Source organism: Saimiri boliviensis, chromosome 3 (assembly GCF_048565385.1).
Source record: "Saimiri boliviensis isolate mSaiBol1 chromosome 3, mSaiBol1.pri, whole genome shotgun sequence".
Classification (NCBI taxonomy): domain Eukaryota; kingdom Metazoa; phylum Chordata; class Mammalia; order Primates; family Cebidae; genus Saimiri; species Saimiri boliviensis.
Window position 1 is genome coordinate 65,152,206 of NC_133451.1, and position 24,970 is coordinate 65,177,175.

Below are 24,970 nucleotides of genomic sequence, written 5' to 3' on the forward strand. Positions count from 1 at the left end.
CTTTTTACTAAGGTCTTTTAGCACCGGAAGTATAGCAGTGTTCAAAGGGCTGGGACATAAATGTGGGGCACATTCATGCAATATCCACTATGTCTTATAGATTCTGAGGAAAAACCTCTTAATGATTACAGTAAAAGAAGCATGGTTATAGACAAGAATGCAGAATGCTTATGAATTTAAAGGATAAACAAGATACTACAAATTATTTGTATGCTGTGGGGTGCCATTTCAGATTACTCCTAGATATTTTGGTATGCAACACATTCTTCTCTGCCGTATTGGTGGAGAAGTCTTAGTAGACTGATATGTGTCTTGAATTGAAAGAAAAAGAGAACACTACTTCCCTCACAATGAGGCAGTCAGTAACACTGAGGATAAGCGAAGGCATTGTTGGGCCAAGTACTTAGGGATTCTTTTTGTGTTAAGATAAATCAACGCACATTAAAATGAAACCCACAGTTAAAAGCAATGCAGAAAGATATGCAAAGTAGAAATTTAAAGATTCAGACTAACAAGGATGTCGTATAGTTATAAAAGCAAACTAGTATTCAGCTATATGCTGATTTGAAATATTTGATAATTTAAAAAGTACTTGGAAACAAGTACAATATATATCAGTCAACTCATGATATATATTATTAATAGATCAATTAAATGTGCTCCCCAGAGAAACACAATTGTTACCGTTACACAACTGTATGGCACTCTTTCTAGGAGAGAAGGGGGATAAAACTCTCAATAACCATACAACCTGGACTTTCAGGGAAGTCCAGATGTTCAAAATAATGGCTTCACAAACATTTAATTGTGGGATTTTCAGCTTTCCTTTACATTTATTAAATTATATATAAATAAATGTATGTTTATTTAATAATTTATAACTTCTTAGGCAAGTTTGAGTAATCATACACCAAGATTTTCTAAAGGGAAAAAAAAACACTTTGAGGTATTCAAGAAGCCAGATGAGGGCTTTGCCAGCACACCTGTTCACATGGAAAAAAAAAAAAAATCTAGTGTCAACCCCATACCCACCTGGGGCAAATGGAAACTTGTGTTTGTTGTTTTATTATTTGGATGTTGGTAGAAGAGGTCACATGGAACCAAGGAAGACATATCTAAATGTGTTCAAATTGTAAAAAGTACAACAATGGTTTTACATGTAATCTCCCTTCCAAGAAAGATCTTTGTTTTTTGAAAAAGCGACATTGAGGCTTGAATCTATTTTACGTTTGCGTGGCAAGTGCTGGCATAAGTGGTGATAGCTTTTCCTTTGTCTTGTTTTTCCTAGATTGTGTAAAAAGTCAGCGCTGAGTGACTAGGAAGTTGTTCAGAAGGACTCCAACAATTCCTGCTCCCTTTAGTTGGTACCAATAAGGTAGTGTAGCAGGGCTTTGAAGTCAGAAGATCCTGTATCCAAGTCCTGGCTTGGCTAAGGTCAAATGTGTGACCTTCATCAAGTTCCTTTTCCCAAGGTAGTTTAGTCCCATCTTCCTAATCTGTAAACTAAGGTTAATAATAGTACCTACCTTATAGATTTGTTTTGAAGAAAAAAAAATAGAAGAACTATTACAGATAAAATACTTAGGATAGTTTCTAATATATAATAAGTAATCAGCTGTTAGCTACCATTATTGCTATTACCAATCCTTAATATTTAGAGTTAATATTTAGCCTTGAAGTGTAAATGATAGAATAAACAGTCCTGTCTTCATCATCCTTCCTTCTAGGCATACATTGTTGGGCAGTTGGCCCATTCTGCAACAAGACTGTTGGTTATACCTCTTATTGGTACTCATAAAAGTTATATATGTGAACATGAAGAATTACTTAAATCTATGGAGATGAAATCTATTTGTGGTTTGTAAAAAGGCAAATGGATAGTTATTTTCATTTTCATGACAATTTCATATTTAACAAAACCCCATAAGATTAATGATCGTGTATTTCCCACATAACCCTAGTACTTTTTGACAATGTTATTATTTCTCTATAACCTTAATGCTTTTTGGTAGCAAACTGCATCGACTCATCATAAATTTAGTATTTCCTGATAACAAACTGAAAGATTATAGTGAGAGAATAATACAGTTGCATATACAGCTCAAGTAAGTATTCTAAAAATAACAAAAGGCCGGCCTTTCATCACAACATGCACTCTTAGTAAAATAATTCAATGAGTCAATAATATTTAAACTGGCATATGACTTGTTTTTCAACGCTGGGACAGTATGTAACAGTGAACCAGCAATTGCACAGATGGATTCGTGATTCTGCAAACTGAGAATTGATTCTACAGGAATGGAAATAGGACCACTAATTGCTAAAGAAACCTCTCTTCATGGCCACAATATATTGTGGCTTTTTGTAGCATGTGCTTTGTTAAGACAACACTTCCTTTTGTCTTTTTTTCTTTCTTGTTCTTACTTGCTTCCGGAAAGCCTAATCACTTTCTATTTTTTTTCCCCAATGCATCTTTTTCTCCATCCGTTTTACTCCCAACTACTGCTTGGTAACTCGAGTCATATACATAGGTTTACTGAACAACTAAGGAAGCTCAGTTGCAAGTGCTAGTAGGAAAATCAGTCAGAAGGTTTGACATACTTGAGCGGATATATCCCATTCATGCGTGATTTTTGTGCTAAGATTTGCTTTTCTTAGAAATGGGGTAGCTATTAATTAGTAGAGGAAATGGATGTTAAATTTTCCACTGTACTTTGATGATTACATGGCAGAGTATGTAAGAAAGAAGATAATTTAGGTCAAAAGCCAAAAGGGGAAACCGAAAAATATCCAGTTGAAGAACAATAGACAATATCTAATTTCATCACCAACATCCCAATTTAGAAATGTTAATGTGATGAAGTGTAAACACTATGTGCTGTAGAGTAAACAAAACTGAGTGTGAATTTCAGCTCTGCTGCTAGCTAGCAGTGTGACCCTGAACTAGGCTAATTACTTAATCTCTTTGTTTGATAATCTCTGAACTGGGTTAGTAAATTGTGCCTATTCTTAGGGCTTACTATAAAGAGTAAATGAGGTAGCATATGCAAAATTGTTTGGTACCTAATGGACACTGAATAAAAATTTGTTCTTTTTCATATTTCTCACTATCTTACAAAAGATGCCCTAGTGAGTTTAATCTTATAATAGTTGTATTCTTTAAATATTGAAACCTTTAATTTTCCCATAAATTTTCCTAGAGAAAGATACTAACAAAGGCTTCTAATGCAAGTCTGCCTTCTCCCCCAAAATTAACAACTAGTGTGCTGTTGTAGATAAATATGAAACATTGAAGCTGTATTTACAAAGAAAAAAAATTTAAGGCTTCAGTGCATTGTAGTTAGAGTATTTAATAGTATTTCATTGAATCTCAAGACAAAAAAGTGTCGTATACTATACATAGTCATGCAAAAAAAGGCTTTAAAGTCCTAGAGGCAAGGTGTTCTATTTAATTCATTCAAAAACATAAATGCTAGAATTTTGGAAATAGGGGACAGACCATGGGCATCCCACCTTTCGCTTGTTTTCTCTTCTGTCCTCTGCCCTTTTTCACTCCTCATTCATTCATCAACAAAATTTTCTGAGGGTCTGTTTCACTGCTTTTTAAGAATTTTGCAGAATTTTTTTTGCAATCTATCCATCTGACAAAGGGCTAATATCCAGAATCTACAAGGAACTTACACAAATTTATAAGAAAAAACAACCCCATCAAAAAAGTGAGCAAAGAATATGAACAGACACTTCTCAAAGACATTTATATGGCCAAAAAACATATGAAAAAAAAAAAAAGCTCATCATCGCTGATCATTAGAGAAATCCAAATAAAAACCACAATGAGATACCATCTCATGCCAGTTAGAATGGCAGTCATTAAAATCAGGAAACAGCAGATGCTGGAGAGGATGTGGAGAACTAGGAACACTTTTACACTGGTGGTAGAATTATACATTAGTTCAACCATTGTGGAAGGCAATGTGGCGGTTCCTCAAGGATCTAGAACCAGAAATAACCATTTGACCCAGCAATCCCGTTACTGGGTATATGCCCAAAGGATTATAAATCATTCTATAAAGACACGTGTACACATATGTTTATTGCAGCACTATTCACAGTAGAAAAGACTTGGAGCCAACTCAAATGCCCATCAGTGATAGACTGGATAAAGAAAATGTGGCACTTATACACTGTGGAGTACTATACAGCCATAAAAAAGAATGAGTTCATGTCCTTTGCAGGGACATGGATGAAGCTAGAAAAACCATCATTCTCAGCAAACTAACACAGGAACAGAAAACCAAACACCGCATGTTCTCACTCGTATGTGGGAGGTGAACAATGAGAACATATGGGCAGAAGGAGGAGAACATGACACACCAGGGCCTGTCATGGGGTGGAAGGCTGGGGTTGGGATAGCATTAGGAAAAATACCTAATGTAGATAATGGATTAATGGGTGCAGCAAACCACCATATCACATGTATACCTATGAAACAAACCTGCGTATTCTGTACATGTACCCCAGAACTTAAAGTATAATAATAAAACAAAAGAATTGTGCTATTTGCAATGAAGTAGGATACATACATATACACACAAATTATAAAATGTGTTGTTTTTCTAAAATAGTATTAAATTGCTTTTTGAATGAACAAAAGTAAGGATTTCATTTAATCCAAACTTTAGAAATAAATTTCCACTCTACTATCTGTGTTCATTTGCCTAATGTGTAAACCTTACAGTGACTATGTACTCAAGGCACATTAATATTTTGAAAAGGGTCAAAGAAAATTTTCTGACCAGGTATCAGTTTTACTTCCAGAGGAAAAAGAAACTTCTCTAAAAATGATGAATTATAAAAGTAAGGAAAATAGCCTCAAAGGGATAGACATTGCATTGTTAACAAAAGGGATATATTTTATTGATTTATTGTTGACTGTTCCAGGAGAACAAGCTTAATAATAGATGCATGATTAAGGTGAGTAAATTCTTTCTCAGGCACTATGTGCGTCCTGTCTACATTATCTTAAAGTTGGCTTTTTTCCTGGTATGAAACTTTAAGACCAAGCCTAGTGAAGCCATACCTTTATGTCATTCACAGCATAAGGAGGCTTCTAGATGCTCTAAAATAGTTGTCACTAGAATTTTAACATCATTTCTTTCTCCATAATTTTTCTAATATTTTAATAAGTGCTATGCACTAATATAACCATTCAAAAGAATTTCTGGATTGCATCCCCTGTGGTCTCATATTATAGTCAATATGTTTCATAATTAGCCTATTAAAAGAAAAATAGAAAATAAAAGATCATTCTAACTTACCTTCCATGAACTATGTCATAATATATGCAATTTTATTTTTATTTGTGCCATTCCATCTGTATGAAGCAGGTTTAAACATAAACTAATGGTAAAACAAGGAAGTACAAGTTCTGCTGTAGCATCCCTCAGGCTTGCATTTGTGAGAATCCTTTTACAGCACAGTTGACATTTTATCACTATGGTAGTAGTGTTTTGGAAGCGACCCATCATTTTAGTTTTCTTTTATTGTCTTAACCTATATTTTAGCAGTTTCTGCATAATGCTTGCAAAAATCAGAAAATGAAATTGTCATCAGATCTGGAAAATTCTGTAGTTTTGGGTTTGTATAAAAACAGATTTGTAAAAGTTTCCTCATTGCAATGTCTATGACACATCCAAAATGTAATGATGGGTGGGTATGGAAGAGAAATTTTTGTGAAATTGGTGGCAAAATATACCCATCTTTTTTTTTCTTTTGAGATGGAGACTTGCTCTGTCACCCAAACTGTAAAGTAGTGGCACAATCATAGCTTAGTGCAGCTTCGAACTCCTGGGCTCAAGTGATCCACCCACCTCAGCCTCCTGAGTAGCTAGGACTACAAGCACGTGACACCATGCGCAGCTTAAATATATTGATCTTAATATCTTCACAGTGGCTTAGCTCTTTAACTTCCAGCTCAACATCGTAGGCGAACTTGTGAAAAGAGTGCCTGTAGATTAAAGAGTATACAATTTGAACTTTCCTAGTTGTGGTGAAAACTCAAGCATTAAGGCTTGGTGAAGATACTTAGGGAAACTAAAAGGATAATAAGAAAAAATAAAGAAAACCTACTACTAATTTTATGTGTTTTAAGATTTAAGGCTGAGAGAGTGGCAAACAATTTCCCTAGAAGCTACTTCTCCCAGTTTTCCTGATTTACTTTGTCTTCCCTCAAAAGCCATTTTTACCCTTTGTTGCCTTTATTCACCTAGAACTTAAAAGCATGCATATTTGACTTTATTAAGAGGCACTAGTGTGCTCAAGTTATCCAGAACCCTTAAATAAATCTGACATAACCATGTGGCAGAGTTTATTTAATTTTATCCTTTATCTATTTTCTAGTTACTTAATTCCCTTAAGATGTTTCTTAAATGTAATAAAATAAAACTTTGAAGTTTCATTATCATGGAAAATTGTCTTAAAGATTTTCTTGTACACGTATGGTTAATCAGTGCCACATTATTGTAATCCTAAGGAGCTACGTTGAGGGCACAGGTTCAGATTAGGCTAATATTTATTAAGCACCATCCAAATGCCAGACATTTAACTAGGGGATTTTAATAAACTATATTTTAGTAACATAATGTATGTATATTTAATTATTACATAAATCTGGAGAGATAGCTGACATTCATCCTAGGGACAGGGTCTGCTTTCTCCAGGGCACAGAGCTATGAGTAATCTTAGCTGCCATTTATTTAGATCTCCCCTGGTACTGGACACTATGTTTACAATTTTGCCTACATTGTGTTATTTAATCTGCACAGTAACCTTATGAGGTAGATGGTTTCAAATCTAGTTTTACATATGAGGGACATGTGATCAAGAGGTGTGAAGTAACTCCTCAAGATTATGCAGTGAGGGAGCTTAAGGGCACTGTGCTCAGAAGGTACTGGGTTCAGAATTCAAGCCCAGTTCAACTAGTACTCCTTTCTCCACATTGTATGCGGGGATACATAAAAGCAGACAGATCTGACCTTAGTGACCAGTTGTTGCTCACATTTGACCTCACAGTCTCAGATGAGTTTGTTCCTGTTCCTGATGGTACAATTCTAGCTAATATGTAGAGCACAGGAGCCACAGGGTAGTTCTTGGGGACAGGTCACTAGAAGATAAAGAGGGACAACCTTTGACAGTGCAACTGATTTTCCCCTATGCAAGGGGTTTACCAACACTGACACATAGATATTACCTCCTTTTTTCTTTTCATACCTCTTACAGCTTCAGCCATAGTTGATCCCCTTGTTCTTTCTCTAAATCTCTCATTAAACATAAGGAAGAAAATGTAGCTTAAATGCCTAGTGTTCCATTATTGGGATGCTAAGCTTGTGGGAGTTATTTATATCTTACTGCTCAAGGTCACTGCCAAGGTCTGATTTTTCACACAAAAAAATGTTGCGACCTCCGGCATAATTGGATTAAGAAGGAAAAGTCACAGACACATTTAAAAATTTCTATTACTTGCAATATTCATTCCCTCATTCCAGAAAATCAGCTAAAATTTGATGCACGGGAGGGAAGAACAAGATGTGAAAATCCACGTATGGAAAACGATCAACCTGTGGAAACTCCCTGAAAGCCAGTATGAAACAGAGATTGTCCCAGTGATAATCGGCTAAATCTAAATTAGCCAGACTCCTAGGGCAAATAATTTCTTTGCCTCATGAGCCAGGATGCTGAGTAAATGGGAGAGATGTGCAGAGTGTTTTGGCTTTTCCATTTGATTTTTCCAGAATCCTAATTAAGTAGATTGCAGATTCCATATAAATGGATTATTCTGCAATTGGTTGCCAAAATATCTGCACCTGGATCCAAATGGTAACCAATGGTTCTTGTAGACCAAGCTTCCAATTGGGATCGATCATTTTCTGTGAGCCTAAAGAAATTTATTTTTAATCTTGTTTATGGACTCTAACATACCCTGCCAATATGCATTTATGGAAGTACTTTTAAAATGTATTTATTTTCAAGTCTTTCGTCTGAAGCAGCTGCTTATTAAAATAAGTAGGGAAAGTGTTATATACGTTTTACTGTCCTTTTGATTCTAGTCTTTTGGGATTTTGAGAGCCAATGTGTTTTAATAGCTTGTCTTAGGGGAAGAAAATTAAAATTCTAAAGGAATTTAAATGAGCAGAATTGATGCTTATCCAAAACTTAAGAGCAGCTACTAAAAGTTCAGATTGCAATCCTATTTTAATACACCTCTGGCCTTTATTATCCATCATTCATCACATGAAGAAAGAGCCTTGAATATCTTTCCTCCTCAGTCTTTACTCCTTGCTTTATGAAGAAAAGTGGGGTTGCAAAAAGACTTTCGATCTCTTGAGAGAGGAAGCTGATAAAATTGCATTAAAGAATCTAGCTCAAGAAGGGCAGGTTTTCAACACCATCTAAATGGTACCTATGATTTTACATATGCAGCTTTTCCTCAAAAGCTTAGACAGATTAGACATTTCAGGTCACAATTGAGAGTCAGATCATCTAACATTGGCAGGTATTATCTCACCTTTCATTCCGTGGCCACATAAATCATCTGATTTTGATCATTAGAAATGCTGTGTAAGAGGAATGCTGAAAAAGGTCTTGCTACCAACTCTGCTTCTGATAAACTATAACCCTGGGCAAGTAACCTGGTATATCTTGCTTCAGAGTCCCATTCAATATGAAATGGGTATAAACATATACCCATTATATGACCTAGAATGTTTTAAAATGAAGAAATACAATGTAAAAAAAGCTATTTAAGCTTTGTATAACAATATGGTAATTTAAACCTAGATTTTGTTAATAATTATTTACAAATATTTTCTTCCTTTTGAGAATGCATTCATTTGGCTTTATTGTTTAGGTCAAACATCCTTTAGCCTGTTTTTGTTTTTTTAACTTTTATTTTAAGTTCAGGGTACATGTGCAGGTTTGTTAAATAGCTATATGTGTGTCATGGGGGTTTGTTTTAAAGATTATTTCATTACCCAGGTATTAAGCCAAGTACCCATTAGTTGCTTTTATGATACTCTACCTCCTCCCACTCTCCACCCTCTAATAGGCCCCAATGTGTGTTGTTCCCCTGTATATATCCATGTGATCTCATCATTTAGCTCCCATTCATAAGTGAGAACATGCATTAATTAGTTTTCTGTTCCTGCATTACTTTGCTAAGGATATTGACCTCCAGTTCCATCCATGTCTCTAAAAACGACATGATCTCATTCCTTTTCTGGCTGCATAGTATTCCATGGTAAATATATGCCACCTTTTCTTTATCCAGTCTATCACTGATAGGCAGTAAAATTGATTCCATGTTTTTGCTATTGTGAATAGTGCTACAATGAATATACATGTACATGTATCTTTATAATAGGATAATTTATATTCTGTTGGGTATATACCCAATAATGAGATTGCTGGGCCAACTGGTTTTTCTGTCTCTAGGTCTTTGAGGAATCACCACACTGTCTTCCACAGTGGTTGAATTAATTTACACTCCCACCAACAGTGTATAAGTGTTCCTATTTCTCTGCAACCTCACCAGCATCTGTTATTTTTTGACATTTTATGAATAGCCATTCTGACTGGTGTGAGATAGTATCTCATTGTGATTTCGATTTGTGTTTCTCTAATGATCATTGATGTTGAGCTTTTTTTCCCATATGATTATTGGCTACATATATGTCTTTTTTTTGAAAAGTGTCTGTTCATGTCCTGAGTCCACTTTTTAATGGGGCTGTTTATTTTTTTAATATATTTGTTAATTTCCTTATAGATACTTGATATTAGACCTTTGTCAGATGCATAGTTTGTAAAAATTTCCTTCTATTCTCTAGGTTGTTTACTCTGTTAATAGTCTCTTTTGCTATGCAGAAGCTCTCTAGTTTAGTTAGATTCGATTTGTCAATTTTTGTCTTTGTTGCAATTGCTTTTGGTGTCTTTGTCATGAAATCTTTTCCCATGCCTGTGTCCTGAATATGATTGCCTATGTTGTCTTCTAGAGTTTTACAGTCCTGGGTTTTACATTTAAGATTTAATCCATCTTGAGTTAATTTTTGTATATTGCATAAGGAAGAGGTCCAGTTTCAATTTACTGCTTATGACCAGCCAATTATCCAGCATTATTTATTGAATGGGAAATACCTTTCCCATTGCTTCTTTTTGTCAGGGTTGTCGAAGATCAGATCGTTGTAAATGTGCAGTCTTATTTCTGGATTCTCTATTCTGATTCATAGGTCTATGTGTCTGTTTTTGTACCAGTACTACTCTGTTTTGGTTACAATAGCCAGGTAGTATAGTTTGAAGCTGGGTGACAGGATGCCTCCAGCCTTGTTCTTTTTGCTTAGGTTTGCCTTGGCTATTCAGACTCTATTTTGGTTTCATGTAAATTTTAAAATAGTTTTTTTCTACTTCTGTGAAAAATCTCAATGGTGGTTCAATAGGAATAACATTGAATATATAAATTACTTTGAGTAGTGTAGCTGTTTAAACAATACTGAGTCTTCTTATCCATGAGCATAGAATGTTTTTCCATTGTTTATGTCATCTCTATTTTCTTTAGTAGTGGTTATGGTTCTCCTTGTAGAGATCTTTCACCTCCCTGGTTAGCTGTATTCCCTAGGCATTTATTCTTTCTGTGGCAGTTGTGAATGGGAGTTTGTTCCTGATTGTTTTTAGTATAGTAATGCTAGTGACTTTTGCACATTGATTTTGTATCCTGAAACTTTGCTGAAGTTATCAGCTTAAGCAGCTTTTGGGCTGAGACTGTGGGGTTCTCTGGATATAGGGTCGTGTTGTCTGCAAACAGGGATAGTTTGACTTCCTCTCTTCCTATTTGGATGCACTTTGTTTTTTTCTCTTGCCTGATTGCCCTGGCCAGAACTTCCAATACTATGTTGAATAGGAGTGGCGAGAGAGAGCATACCTGTCTTGTGCAGGTAATCAAGGGGAATGCTTCCCTTGAAGCATTTGATGTTGGCTGTGGGTTTGTTATATATGGCTCTTGCTATTTTGAGGTATGTTCCTTCAATACCTAGTTTGTTGAGAGTTTTTAACATGCATCGATGTTGAATTTTATCCAAAGCCTTTTCTACATCTATTGAGATAATCTTGTGTTTTTGTCTTTAGTTTTGCTTATGTGATGAATCACATTTATTGATTTGCATGTGTTGAACCAATCTTGCATCCCAGGGATAAAACCTGCTTGATCATCTTGGATTAGCTTTTTGATATCCATCAGCCTTTTAATTCCCTTCTGATCTGTAATAAAACAGAGAGAATAAGAAAACAGATAATATGCACAGGTACTTGCTTTACTGCTGAAATAGAGAAACTCAGGCAATAGCTAGCTTTAGCTTAATAGTTTTACAATCGACAGTCTTGAAAGATCAGAGTGAATTCCAAAATTGGCCAAAGGTAGGGCTCAAGCTAAATATTTTCTCTCTTTTAGTTTGTTTTTCTTATTTTTTTTTTCCATTTGTCTGCTCTCATTCATTTTTCGTCATGAAATGGCCTCTTTTCTAACTTCCTTTATTCACAGCAAATATTTCTGAGTTCCTGTTAAGAGCTACACTGGGGAAATTTTTGGGAAAAATAGTAGCAAGATAAGCTTCTTCTGTTCCTCCCTTATGGATTTCATATTCTAATGTCAGCTATCAAAACCTGTGTGTTTCTTCTTAAACGTTTAGATAGGCAGGACTTAAAGCATGCAAACTAAAAAGGCAAGCTAGTGGCTTAGAGGGATGGGAGTAGGGACCAAATAGTAACTAGCAATTCAGATGTTAAATAAACTATGTGATCTTAAACAAACAAACAAATAAAAACCCTGATGTGTTGTTTTATAATATTTTTATAGATTAGGAATATGCTCTATTAGTTTATTTTATAATACATAAAGCTTCACAAAATAGGAAAAAGGCTTATCTGATAAAAATGTTATACCTATAGAATACTTTTTAAATTCTGTGTTTTAATTTTCAGACACATGCAATTTAAAAAAAGGAACGAAACATTTCCAAGAGGAAGTTTGGGTTAATAAGTTAGGTTCTTCTTCAAGTGCCATTTTAAACCTATAAATGATGCCAAATTGTGTGAAAATAATTGTAAAAATTAGATTAAATATTCATCTCCATTAGTTTTATATTATTTATTTAGTGCTTTCTCTTGTTTTCACACATTTTGCAAAGATATCCTTTCTCATACACTGTCAAAATTTAGGTAAGTAACAAATTAGTTAATTCTTAATTAGTAAAGCTTCTATTTGGGAGATTTTCCTGTACATTCTGAAGCTAGTGATCAACTTATTCAATTATTAACAGCCTTTGTTCCGCAAGGCAAAATATATTGAGTACTTGTAGTATCACGGAAGTATTATTTTTTTTTTCAAACCTGAAACAAATTTTAATCCCATCTTCTTAAATATCCCTCATCATTTCTTATCAGATTAGAGCACAGCAGATGTGTCCAAATCTTTTTTTTTATCTAGGTGAAAAGTAAACACATTTATAATAAATAAAAATCATTGTTCCCTTATGTTTTCATTAAGGATCTTTTTTTAAAACTGTTTAGCCCTGCTTTTAAAAATACCTAATTATGCATTTAAGGTTTTATTCTATTTTACTTTTATAGTATAAAATAATTGTCTTTTGCTTACAGCTAATATCTCAATATCTAATGACACCTCACTGGCCCCAGACCATTGGCCAACTGTTTCTTCTACTGACATGGTAAGTGATTTACTATTTTAAATTACCTTCATACTGACTGTGTCTTGTATACCTGTTCATAATATTCATAATATATGATGTCTTCTATCATTCAGCAATTCTGGCATGAACACAAATGGAATAATCATTGACAGTGGAGGGACAGGAAGAAAAAAGCCACTTTCCTTTGCTCTTGCAGCACTTTTTTTTTTTTTTTTTTGCCTTGAAACAAAAAACTGAAGCCAGTATTTACTTCTATAACATGCTTTTAAAAACTTCTTAGGAATTCAGCTGCCACATCACATTAATTGTAACCTCGAAATATTTTCACAAGGGAAAATGTGAGAAGTTGGAAAATGGGAGCACAGTATCCTCTCTCTGTTTCTCATATGGTTAAGAATTCTCACTAACCAAATGGTGCTGTGTTTTCTTCACTAAGAGTGATTGTAGCAGGACCTTTCCCCTGTCACTTAGAAAGGACTGTGCCTCTGTCACATGATATCCTTTCCCATGGCTTGTAACCAAGGATCTTTAGGAGACTGGAACTAAGCTTTAAAAATGAGCTGTTTTGCATGGAAGGTCACACACTGGAAGGAGGCTTTTGTGTTGGAGAAAAAGGGGAAAGTGCTGTTTCAGACTTACAATTGTGCTCCTTCTATGCTGAATATGGAATCTTACCAAAGAATATCAATCTTTCAGTTATAAAGACAGAAGCCATAATACCTTGTATTGATAGAGTGCCCATCTCTCTGGAGACCCAAACATTTCTACAGATATTATGCAGTGAGTGCCCTAACATCCCTTTCAAAGATGATGTTTTCTATCTTTCCTGGGCAACTTTCATGTGACCTTCCTTTTCATTTTTATATTCTAGGACTCTCTTGACTACTTTTTTTGCTGTTAAAGCTTTCTCTGACTTTCCTCAAACCTTACCTCTCTATTTCTTTCATGTTTGATACTGTGTGTGTGAAAACATATTTGTAAATGTTTTACCACATGCATACAGAAAGGAGTTCAATTTCAGTCTTTCAGCTGATTACTGCCTGAAAAGTCTTGCCTAAGTACAGGAAAAACTACTTCCTTCTAGATTTGAAAAAGTTTTATTCAAATTCTTATAGTAAAAATATAATTAATAAACCATGATTTAATAGTATATATTTTATTAAAATATTGTTAATAAAATATAATTTATTAACTATAAAATATAGTTAATAAAATATAAAATATAAAAAATAAGTTGATTTTCAATAAATATTAATAAAACATCACTTCTGCTAACTTAAAAAAAGATTAATTTCTAACAATTCTTTTTGTAACTAATCAAGGAAAGCATTAAAATCAATGAACTTTTAAGTCCCACCTTTGGGCAAGTCCTGGAAGAGACTTCAGTAATTGATATGTATTAAAACAAGATGTCAATCAAGTTCATGGGAAAAAAATGGACGTTCTGATTGACTTGTAGCATGACTATGATAAAAACACAGAGGCATCATATCTAAGTATAGAGCACCTACTGGAGACCACATGTGTTATACATATTTTCATCATTATAGACTTTAATATGTGCAATAACTATGAATACAAACTACCAGGGTTAATTATTTCTATTTTATACATGAGAGAAACTGAAGCTCCAGAGGTTTAATAACCTTCTTGTTTTAGCCATATATTAGTAGAACAAAGATTTGAACTGAAGTCTGGGTGGTTCCCAGACTGGTGCCATTCCTAGTGTACCATGATGCTTCAGTGTATACAAGTGAAAATGTTTACCCTTTCGATTCCTACAGATGCGCTATATTCCAGGGCAGCAAACCCCTCATGTGTGCATCAATTGCATACCTTAATTAAAATGTAAGGTGTTATGTTCAGCACCTCTAGGGAAATAAGTTAGGGGGAAAAAATGTGTGTGTGTGTGTGTGTGTGTGTGTGTGTGTGGTCATGAAGGACAACTTTTAACCTTCATTTCTCCTTTTTCATTTATGTCAGTAACCATGTGTATACATTGTATATACACACACATATGTGCACACACATACAGTATAGGTAAATGACTCAAATGAGTTTTAAGAGGGAATATGATTTGTTATCATCAATAATAATTATCAATTATTGAGCATCTACTAGGGTACAGACTCTTCACAGTAATTGTCTGTAATTCTCACAACCACTTTATAAGTTATTAGATGTTACCTCTATTTTATAGATAAAACAGACACTTAGAAATGTTAGCTGACATTCCAAAGGCCATGTTGCAAGTATATGATAAAATGGGGATTTGAACTCAGGGTTTTCTGGCTCTAGAGTCTGCGTTATTTCTATTCTTTCAGGAAGCAGCATAGTGCTTCATGTAGAAGAACTTACAGACCGTGAGTTCTTGTGCCATACTGCCTGGTTTCAAATGCAGGGCTCTACTACTTAGCAGGCTGTGGAACCTTCTCACCCCATCTGCAACACTGGGATAGTCATAGTCATGATCTCAAAGGTACTATAAGTGCAACTTAATAGATAGGCAGGACTTAGCATAGTGGATAGCATATAGTCATCTCTCAGTCAGTGTTAGGTATTGTTACTGTTCTTTCTAGATATTAGCATTTGATTAGGTCATGCGCCTGCATAACTCAGAAGCTTAATGGAGAGAAGACATTGGGAACCCCACCTTCTGAGAGGCTACTGAGTCCTCTCTCTGCTTGGTCATGCAAGCTGGCTCTATTATCCTGAACCTTTCCTAGGACACACGGTCATCAAGACTTCAGGCATAATTAGATTGTGAGAGAAGGTACAGGAAAAGTGACATAAAGCCCCGGAGCCAGGAAGGCTTGCTCTCACAGGCCTGAGTACGTCCTGTCAGACAAAGGAAGGTCTTTTCCCTTCGGCTTCACTAGCATGAAGACAAGCTTGCTTTTTCATGGTGGTAGGGATGTGTTTTGGGGGAAAGAGCAGGAGAGAGGGATATTAAGCATTTAAACAGAGATTAGAACTCTAGGATAACTATATCTCAAGATAAAAAGGCACATTTTAAAATTACCGTTTGTTATTGGAATGGTGTCTTTATTTCTTCTTACTTTCTCTAATTTTTCTATAGATTTCTTGCTTGGTATATTCCTTCAACTTGCAAACCAAATTTCTTAAAAGATTCCTGTAAACCTCTAAGACTAGCCACAGCTTGCTCACACTGTATCTGGATAATGAGCATTAATACCTATTGGCTTCCAGTTTCCAACTCTCAGAGTGTGAGACACCAGATTTCAAAATCAAATGTCAGTTTCTTCTGAGGAAGTAATTGAAAAGATCAGTTGGTATTTTGTTTTTCACATCAGAGTCATTTTTTTAAAAATTGAGACATACTTTAAAACACATAGTTCTGAAGTATTCATTGAAATGAGTTTCGATGGTTGTATACTCCAGGTAACCACCAAACAAGATATAGAACATTTCCATCATCCCAGAAGGTCCCATGGAATGCTGTATTTTGTTTGATACCCCAGGTTTCTCCTTGGGGGATCTTTCTTTGCCCAAATACTCTGCCCCTTCCCTTCAGAGGGCAGATACCTGAGCTCTTTATGGTGAGTTTTTAAAAACTCACTTAATGGTGAGTTTTTTAAAACTATGATTTTAAATAGGGTATCTAGCTTTCTTTGGTTGTTAGGATGGGAGTGATGGCCTCTTACAACTTTCTTTAATCTTAATCACAAGCAGAACAACCAATTCATCTTGACATTTGATAATGGTACAGACAACTATAACTCAAATGCATGCTGTAGATAAGGTAAGGCTTGAGATTACTGCAAATCTGGCTCACCACTAGGAGGGAGGAACTCTAAAAAAAGTATATCAACAACTTAACCTTAAGACTTTTATTAGTGGTGTCACTCTCATTTGTATTTTTAAAAGCATATATTTTACCAGTCGATACTCAAAGAGGGTACAGCAGGTCCTCAAATAACACTGTTTCATTATAATGTTGATGAAAAAAAGACATTGATTCTCAGGCTGCTGCTTGTGTGGAGTTTGTATGTTCTCATGTCTGGATGGGTTTTCACTAGGTACTCTGAGTTCCTTCCACATCCAAAATACATGCATATTAGCTTCATTGCCATGTTTTAATTTCCCAGTCAGACTGAGTGTGGGTATGTGTGTGCATGTACCCTGAGATAAGATGGTGTCCTGTCTAGGGATAGTTCCTGCCTGGTATCCTGAGCGGCTGGGATAGGCTTTGGCCACTCACAACCCTGAACTGGAATGATAATTATTATCTTACTTGTTTTATTAATCTTTCTTAAATGTATGTATAGCTTACATTTATTTTAACATTTAATATTAGAAATTGTTTTGGTCTTTATTTAGAAGTTTGGTGATGTTTTTGTGACCAGGAGTATGCCCTAGGGACTTAATTCTTGTTTATAGTGATTAGTCTATGGTAAAATTGGTGCAGTTATACATCATTTTACTTAAAGTTGCAGTTTCCGTTAACCTATTGATGACATTAAGTGACGATCTACTGTAATACAGAACCATTATTATTTTTATTATTATTACTTATTATATTATCCAGAGATGCTGTTAATCATGGGACTAAGAACCTTAATGATGATTCTAGGAAGTACATTCATTTTCATGGGAAATGGAATGTCATATTAATCTTGTGCAAAGCATTCTTGTGATTTTCTCCCACTGAGGTAGTCAAGTGTAAAAACCATTCTGTCCTTAAACCTCCTTGAAGATTACACGTTCTTACTTTTAAAAGTATTACAGAAAATTTTAAATATGCACTAAAAGAGAATAGTGCAATGAAGCCCCATATATGCATCACCTAGCCTCAATGGCTTTGAAAATTTTGTCCATCCCGTCTCATACATCCCCCACTTTTTCCTTTAGGTAAGATACTATGGTCTTTTAAATTTTAAAATGAATCCTGTGGTATGCATTCTACTTTTAAGAATTGCAAGCAGGTCCACTCAGTATAACAGGGTAATTCTCTTGAAAAAGGTATCTCAAAAATAGATTGAAATCTCTTTTAATGAGATTCACCACAGTAAAGATCCTCAGCAACTTGATCTTATTTTCTTTAAATCTTTTCCCCTAATACCCATTTACCTAAACAATCTGTGTCAGCCCATCTGTCTATTCACTGTTAGATCCTCCACAAAGGAGGATCATTCAGTAAGTCTTTAAAACTGAATGAAGCTTTGTTTGTCCCCATATCAGCATCTTTGCTCGTGTTGTCTCTAATACTTTACCTCCTTTTTGCTGCCAATGCAGAAAGAAATACACACCTAATGTTTGTTACTTTTATTCTTTTTTGTTACTCTCACTGTTACTCCCTTTCAGTTTTGCTGTCCTTCTACTGTGACTCCTGCTGCCTTTTGAATATGAGAGTTCTACAAAAACCAATCCTTCGTTTAGGGCTTAGTTTAAATTTTATTTTCTCTATACTCAATGAAGACGATTATTCCCTCTTCGGATCATCTGGTGTTATACCACTCATTTAGATACTTTCCTTAACTGCCTTATATTATTAAATATTTAAGTGAACATACCTTATTTCTCTAGGGAAGTTTTTAAAAGTTGTTGTTTTATTGTTACTGCACTTGTAAATGTTACAGTGGTTCATTCATGCTGTCAGGTTGCAGTGCATTTTCTATTTTCTTGTGACCTTATTTTTCTACTTTGTAGAAGTGACTGTTACTCAAAATAATCTATATCTAATTGAAATAGTGTTGCCAGATTTAGCAAACAAATATAAATTGTGCCCAGTTACAGGTGAATTTTAAATAAATATTGAATAATTTTTAGTATAAATATGCTCTAAATGTTACATATGAAACACTTATACTGAAAATGTTATTTATTGTTTAGCTGAAATTCAAATGTAACTGGGCATCCTACATTTTACCCAGCAACTCTAAATTGACAGTTTATTTTAATTTAATTTTGTCCTCCAAATAAAAAGAGTAGATAAATTGGTAGATATCTTCTTTGAATATGTCATATATTCGAGACCTGATGAGAGATTTTATTTGTTCAACAATGATTTCTTCAGTGCCTAATGCAGGCATCCCCAAACTATGGCCCGCAGCCCACATGCGACCCCCTGAGGCCATTTATCCGGCCCCCCACCGCACTTCAGGAAGGGGCACCTCTTTCATTGGTGGTCAGTGAGAGGGGCGCAGTATGTGGCAGCCTTCCAGGGGTCTGAGGGACAGTGAACTGGCCCCCTATGTAAAAAGTTTGGGGACACCTGGCCTAATGTATCCCAAACTGAATTCTGCTACTGTTGTGCTCTGCTCTTCTTTTTTTCCTATTGATGCACAGTCCCTTTCGCCCTCAGGCAAAATGTAAATTTATCATTTTTAGCTTTTCTCCATCCTCAGTCCAAACAGTTACTAAGTCATGGTCCATTTCTCTGTCTCTCTCATTTCCTTTCTCCATTCTTGCATTTCCCATCACTCTCTCTTCCTTTTCATCCCCATAACGAGATTATTTCTCATCCACTGTAAACACCTCAAAAGTTTTTGCCAACCCCAAAGAACTTGCCTTAACCTTGCAATTTGCATATTCTAATCTATTCTTTTGTTACTGTATTTCTTGAAAAAAATAGTCTGTAATTGCTGTTGCAATTTTTTTCACTCCCACACGTTTCTCAGCTCATTGTACTTCTTTTACCCATCACTCTGATGACTTTTTCATAGTGTTTTGTGGTATCTTCACTTCCATTGTGGATACCCTAGATGTTTTATACTCTTATTCCTGTACATTTTTCCCTTGTAGTTTTATTGTCTTATTACTCCAGTTATTGGTTCTTTGCAGATGACTCCTAAGTAGATGTCACTACACTTGACATTTCTTCTAGATCAGGCGTCCCCAAACTACGGCCCGCGGGCCGCATGCGGCCCCCTGAGGCCATTTATCAGACCCCCCACTGCACTTCAGGAAGGGGCACCTATTTCATTGGTGGTCAGTGAGAGGAGCACAGTATGTGGTGGCCCTCCAATGGTCTGAGGGACAGTGAACTGGCCCCCTGTGTAAAAAGTCTGGGGACGCCTGTTCTAGATCCAGGTCTCAGATCCACTAGATAGCCCTCTAAATATTTCTAAACTTACAACACTGAATATTGAGGGAAGCTGTAATAAATTATAATAAAACATTACAAGCATCATAAGGGAAAGATATAATGTGCTAAGAGAATTCTAACAGGCATAGAGGACTTCTGAGATTATGTTCCCATTTTTCTTGTTCTTTGTTTTTTTCAGAGACAGCATCTTGCTCTGTTGCCCAGGCTGGTGTATAGTGGCACAATCATAGCTTACTGTAACATCAAACTCCTGGGCTCAAGTGATCCTCCTGCCTCAGTCTCCAGAGTAGCTAGGACTACAGGCACGCACCACTGAACCTGGCTAATTTAAAAAAAAAAAAGTTAATAGAGATGAGGTTTTGCTATGCTGCCCAGGCTAGTCTCAAATTCCTAGTTTCAAGTGATCCTCCTGCCTTGGCTTCCCTAAATGCTAGGATTGCAGGTGTGAGCCACCATGCCAGAACTGTCTTGTTCTTAAAGTTCTGATTTAATCATTTAAACAATATGTATAGAATTTTGCATAGGAAATAAAGATCAAAACCATAGAGAAGTGAGAATCACTTGTAAGTGCTAGAGGACAGTAGCAGTTACATAAGTTAAGGGTCTCTTGCATTAAGCCCAGAGGAGATAGTCATGGCTTAAACATGGATGGTAGCAGTGGTTGTGCATTAGTTTGTTCATGAAATGGACCCTGCCTGAAATTTTACAGAATTAATATTCACTGACATCAGCTTATATGGAATAATAACACTGAAATAATACAGATAATATTGATGTCTTTTCAGTGATATCTAAATAGAATTATTTATTAGCTAGAATTTAAGTTTTATTGGAGTAGGAAACTTTGTATTCTGAAATGCCAAATATGCTGAGATATATGCATGCCATCTACAATATTTATATCAAAGTCCTTAATGATAGGTGTATTTGGAGACTTGAGTTTCTGGATAATGATACAAAGAATCATTTGAGGCTTACAAAATACTGATCATTTGGCATTTTCAGTTATGTAAGCAAGAAAACATGTCTATCATTTCATGGACATCTGTGTAGTCTTCACCTCAACCTGAATCTCTTTAAAAAAAAATCAGTGGAACTTCCTGTCAGGATTGCTTTAATACAACTTATCTGGGGGCAACTCTAGTTATAGAGAAGAATTCTGCTGATATTAAAGAGCTGAAGTGGAATTATGTTAAATTTTTGCTGACTTTAAAATAAAGAAACCTGTTAGCTGTTATGACCTCTAAACTTTAAATGTATGATACTGTAAATGTCCATATGCAGAAATCTCAAAAACAAAATGAGATATGGTTAATCACCTTTCAGAAGCAGAGTTTGTTAAAAGCAAGTATGCAGTTCAGCTGTTTACAAGTTGAAGCTTCTATAGGAAAGTCTTTCAGGGAAAGATATAAAGTTTGTTTTACATTGACTTATGTAAGCACTTTACCTTTTGCACTCTATGAAAAAGTAAACTCTTTCTGGCGAGAGATTCTTCTTTCATGATGGTATTACTCATACAGCGAGAATTCATTGAATAGTAAAAGACGTTGATGATGCATTTGATGTGAGGTAGAACTCTTGTGTGCAAAAGACAGGAGAAATTTATCTTTCCATATTTATTTGCGAGGTGTTTTCAAATAACTCTTCTGATAGCATATGACATACCAATTAGCCCTGGATCAAAGAGGAGTGAGTTATGGGTATTTAGAATGTTTCTAAGCTGAAACACCCAGTCCCTTCCATCCAACCACATTGGCATCCATTTAGATAGGTAAGATTTGGAAAATCCCCAGGAAAGAGCCAGATTGTCACAGTATGCAAGAAAGTGTTACTGTATAGCAAAAGAAACTTAGTTAAAGTGTATTTAAGAAGATTCAAATGTCAGTATAAGGAAGATCTGTGCAGAAGTTTTATTAAGCATGGGAATGAGCAACGAGGAGACTGCTCATCACATAAAATGTTCAAGCAGAGAATGTTCATCTTTCAGGACTATTGAATACTAGAGGTGAGAAATCTGATTAAATTATTTTCTCCAAACTCTGGTATTTTAGAAAAAGTTTCTTAGGCTTAGAGGCCATTAACTTTTGGTTGACTAGTAATTTAAGTAAGTCGGCTGTTTTAGAAGCAGATTCAGATACAGGGATTTCAGGTGACTTGACTTTATTGAGACAGTGGTCTCAATAAAAACAGATTGAGAGAAGCAGTATAAGACAGGGAAGGAGTTAAAAAAGGATGCAGTTTCAGCTGAGTTTCGCTTCAGAGTGATCCCATGTGGAACTCTGGAGCATAAATTGTGTGTAGAGATTCTCTCACTTGGAGACAAAGCGGGCATAGTTTTAAATTCCAGTTAGTATTGGTCAGTCATCAGCTATGAGAGGGCACTATATTGCAGGTGAGGTGGCTCTTAAATGTCTAATGCCAGTTCTCTAGAGAAGAAGACAGCTGTAAACTAAGAGCGGCTAATACTCAGAGCAGCTGGGGAATGGGTGTGCTGGCCCTATCTACTATGTTAACAAAAGGATTCTCCTCTGCATTAGAAACAAAAAATAGGAACAGGAGTGAGCTGCTAGAGAGAAGCACAGCACTGACTTCACAGCAGCCATACATGAAAACTGACCATATGTTTGAGACCATGTAATGTGGAGATGGATATTCCATACTTAACTACACAGCCTTAAAGGCATCAGCACATACCAAGAACACATGCTTACAAAGCTGGCCTAGAGTCAAGAAGAAAAAAATCTCTGCTGTATTAGAATGTGCAATTGAAAAAGCAGGGAACATCCACATTTTTATAGTTTAATTGCTTAAATCACTGGTCTCTAGTTATTTAGAAAAGAAATACAGTACTTGTGAAAATGCTTGGTAAGTAGTTAACCTATTGCAACTTTTACAGTGTTAACCATAGGGCCATCAGGTAGAAGTGTAAGAAGCTGTGCCTTACAATGGTAAGTACTTTTTGAAAAAGAAAAGTGTTTTAGAGTCTTACATTTTGAGACTTAGAATATTAATGTGTCTCATTTTACTCTCAGGAAGGCTGGTGGGAAAGAAGTACTTTGTGGTGGTTTATTTCTGTTAAACAAGTGGGCATTTTAAGGCTGTTGCTCAAACTAGGTAAAAAATTGCATCATTCTCATGGTATTTTCAATAATTGCCACCCTCTTGGCCCATCTTATCTGTTATTCCATGAATACCTCATCAAGTTTCATCCCCCAGTGCTTACTTTCAAACTGTTTTACAGAAAATTTTAGTATACTTCCTATATAACCCTTCAAAGGCTATGTAGGAATTATGCTAAAGGTATCCAAGGCTGCTTTTTGTTTATCAGTGTTGTCTAGAAAAATTTTAATGTTTTTCTTCTTCAGCACCATAATACTACCGTTGACTGGGCATTTTTGTCGAAGAAGGAGTGTTCAAAATACGGAGGAACGGTGGTGGGGAACAACTGTGATTTTGTTCCTGATATCACACTCATGTCTTTTATCCTCTTCTTGGGAACCTACACCTCTTCGATGGCTCTGAAAAAGTTCAAAACTAGTCGCTATTTTCCAACCACTGTAAGTACCTCAGCTTTAAATCATTTTCATTGGATTTACACTGTATCAACAATAATACAACTTTATAAGGTGAAAAAGGCGCCTGTAATTCAACCTGTCCAATATAATTTTGTGCGTTTTAATAATTACACTTCAATCTTTGTTCACGTGCATACTTACTAAGTGTAGTCAAGCTTTAGGAAAACCTTCCAAGGATTTGCTCACATAATTCCGTCATATGTCTCTCATAATTCTGAATGTGCTGAAAGGAAAAGAAAATGAGATGAATTCTACCTAAAAATGCATGAGTGAAGAAAAAAACCTTTTAAATTCATAGTGTTTAAGTACATAAGCAAAAACTCTTCATGTTAATCAGGAATTTCCATGTTGTAGAATTTCTTCAGCAGCTGTACATGTGAGTATTTTAGTACTTGAATTATGGGCTGTGGGAGTAAACTTAAATTGTGTTGTTACACAAGTACTGGTATAAGATACGAGTGTCATATGAGCCAAACTTCCCTTCCCGTAATGATGAATGCCATAGTAGAGAAAAACAGATAATTAAACTGAGTTGTACAAACATCCTGTCTCCCATTAAAATGCTTGAGTGAGCTTAGTCAAAACTGTGGGTTCATGGAGACGCTACAAGATAAGACCAACATTTAGTTAATGGCATTTTGGTTTTTTGCCTGCAGAATCAAACTAAGATAATCCTTTGCTTTACAGTTCAGTTCTTAGTGTTTAGGATGTCAGTATTTCTTAGGCAGTCTTGATTACACCTGATTTATATCAGTGACCTGCTCTGTACAGCTGACATCTCATGAAATAGCTCTTCTTGCATTTTGTGTAAAAGGAGTGGAAAAATTTTAGAATATGTATCACTTGATGAAATTCCTTTTTCTAATTCCTAGGAAATGAAAATATATTTACTTTCACCTAGAACATTTTTGACTCTCTGATTCTTTTTATAAAATTGTAAATAAATGGGAGGGTTGATAATGAAATGTCTAGAACTAGATAGCCCAAGGAATGAAAAATTTCCACAAAGTGAAATGTAGAAAGAAGCATTCAACTTAGTCTGCTTAACATGGGCATTACCAGCTGGTGCTCCACAGGCAGAAAGAATTCAACCCACAGCCATTCTTTGTTTAGCCTACACACAGACAGACACACAGACACACACACACACACAGACACACACACACACACATACACACACACACACCTCTCTCTCTCTCTCTCTTTCTTTCTCTCTCGCTCTCTCTCTCTCTCTCTCTCTCTCTCTCTTCTTTCTCTCTCTCTCTGTCTCTCTCTTACTTGAGGCTTTGGTAGAATCTGTACTTTGCAGGTAGTTATTTTTCCAAGTCTCTATTGTCTAAGACTTGGCTGTTTCACACATTCAGATTAACTGCCTGTTCTTAAAGACACTGGGAAATGTGCTTTCTTGATATACCTCTTCAACCGTATGAGTTTTGTGTAGAACAGATTCCTGGGTAAAAATCTTGGAGGACAATTTTTTATTGTCTATTGAGGTTTTTTATTCTTATTAATTATTAATTTATTGGGGATCTTGGTTTTTGTTTGTATTTTTGGCTTATACTTTGTAAATCATC

The 24,970-nt window shown here is 35.5% G+C and overlaps 1 protein-coding gene across 7 annotated transcripts in view; it reads left to right on the plus strand.

Annotated features, from left to right (window-relative positions):
- The window catches only part of SLC4A4 (solute carrier family 4 member 4), a 500,506-nt gene that overhangs the window by 387,432 nt on the left and 88,104 nt on the right, over positions 1 to 24,970 (plus strand). For all 7 annotated transcript variants that reach the window (XM_074396248.1, XM_074396247.1, XM_039468271.2 and 4 more), the window contains 2 exons: positions 12,700 to 12,770; positions 23,187 to 23,378. In XM_074396248.1, the coding sequence (XP_074252349.1) occupies positions 12,700 to 12,770; positions 23,187 to 23,378 (263 nt within the window). The remainder of the gene's footprint in view (positions 1 to 12,699; positions 12,771 to 23,186; positions 23,379 to 24,970) is intronic.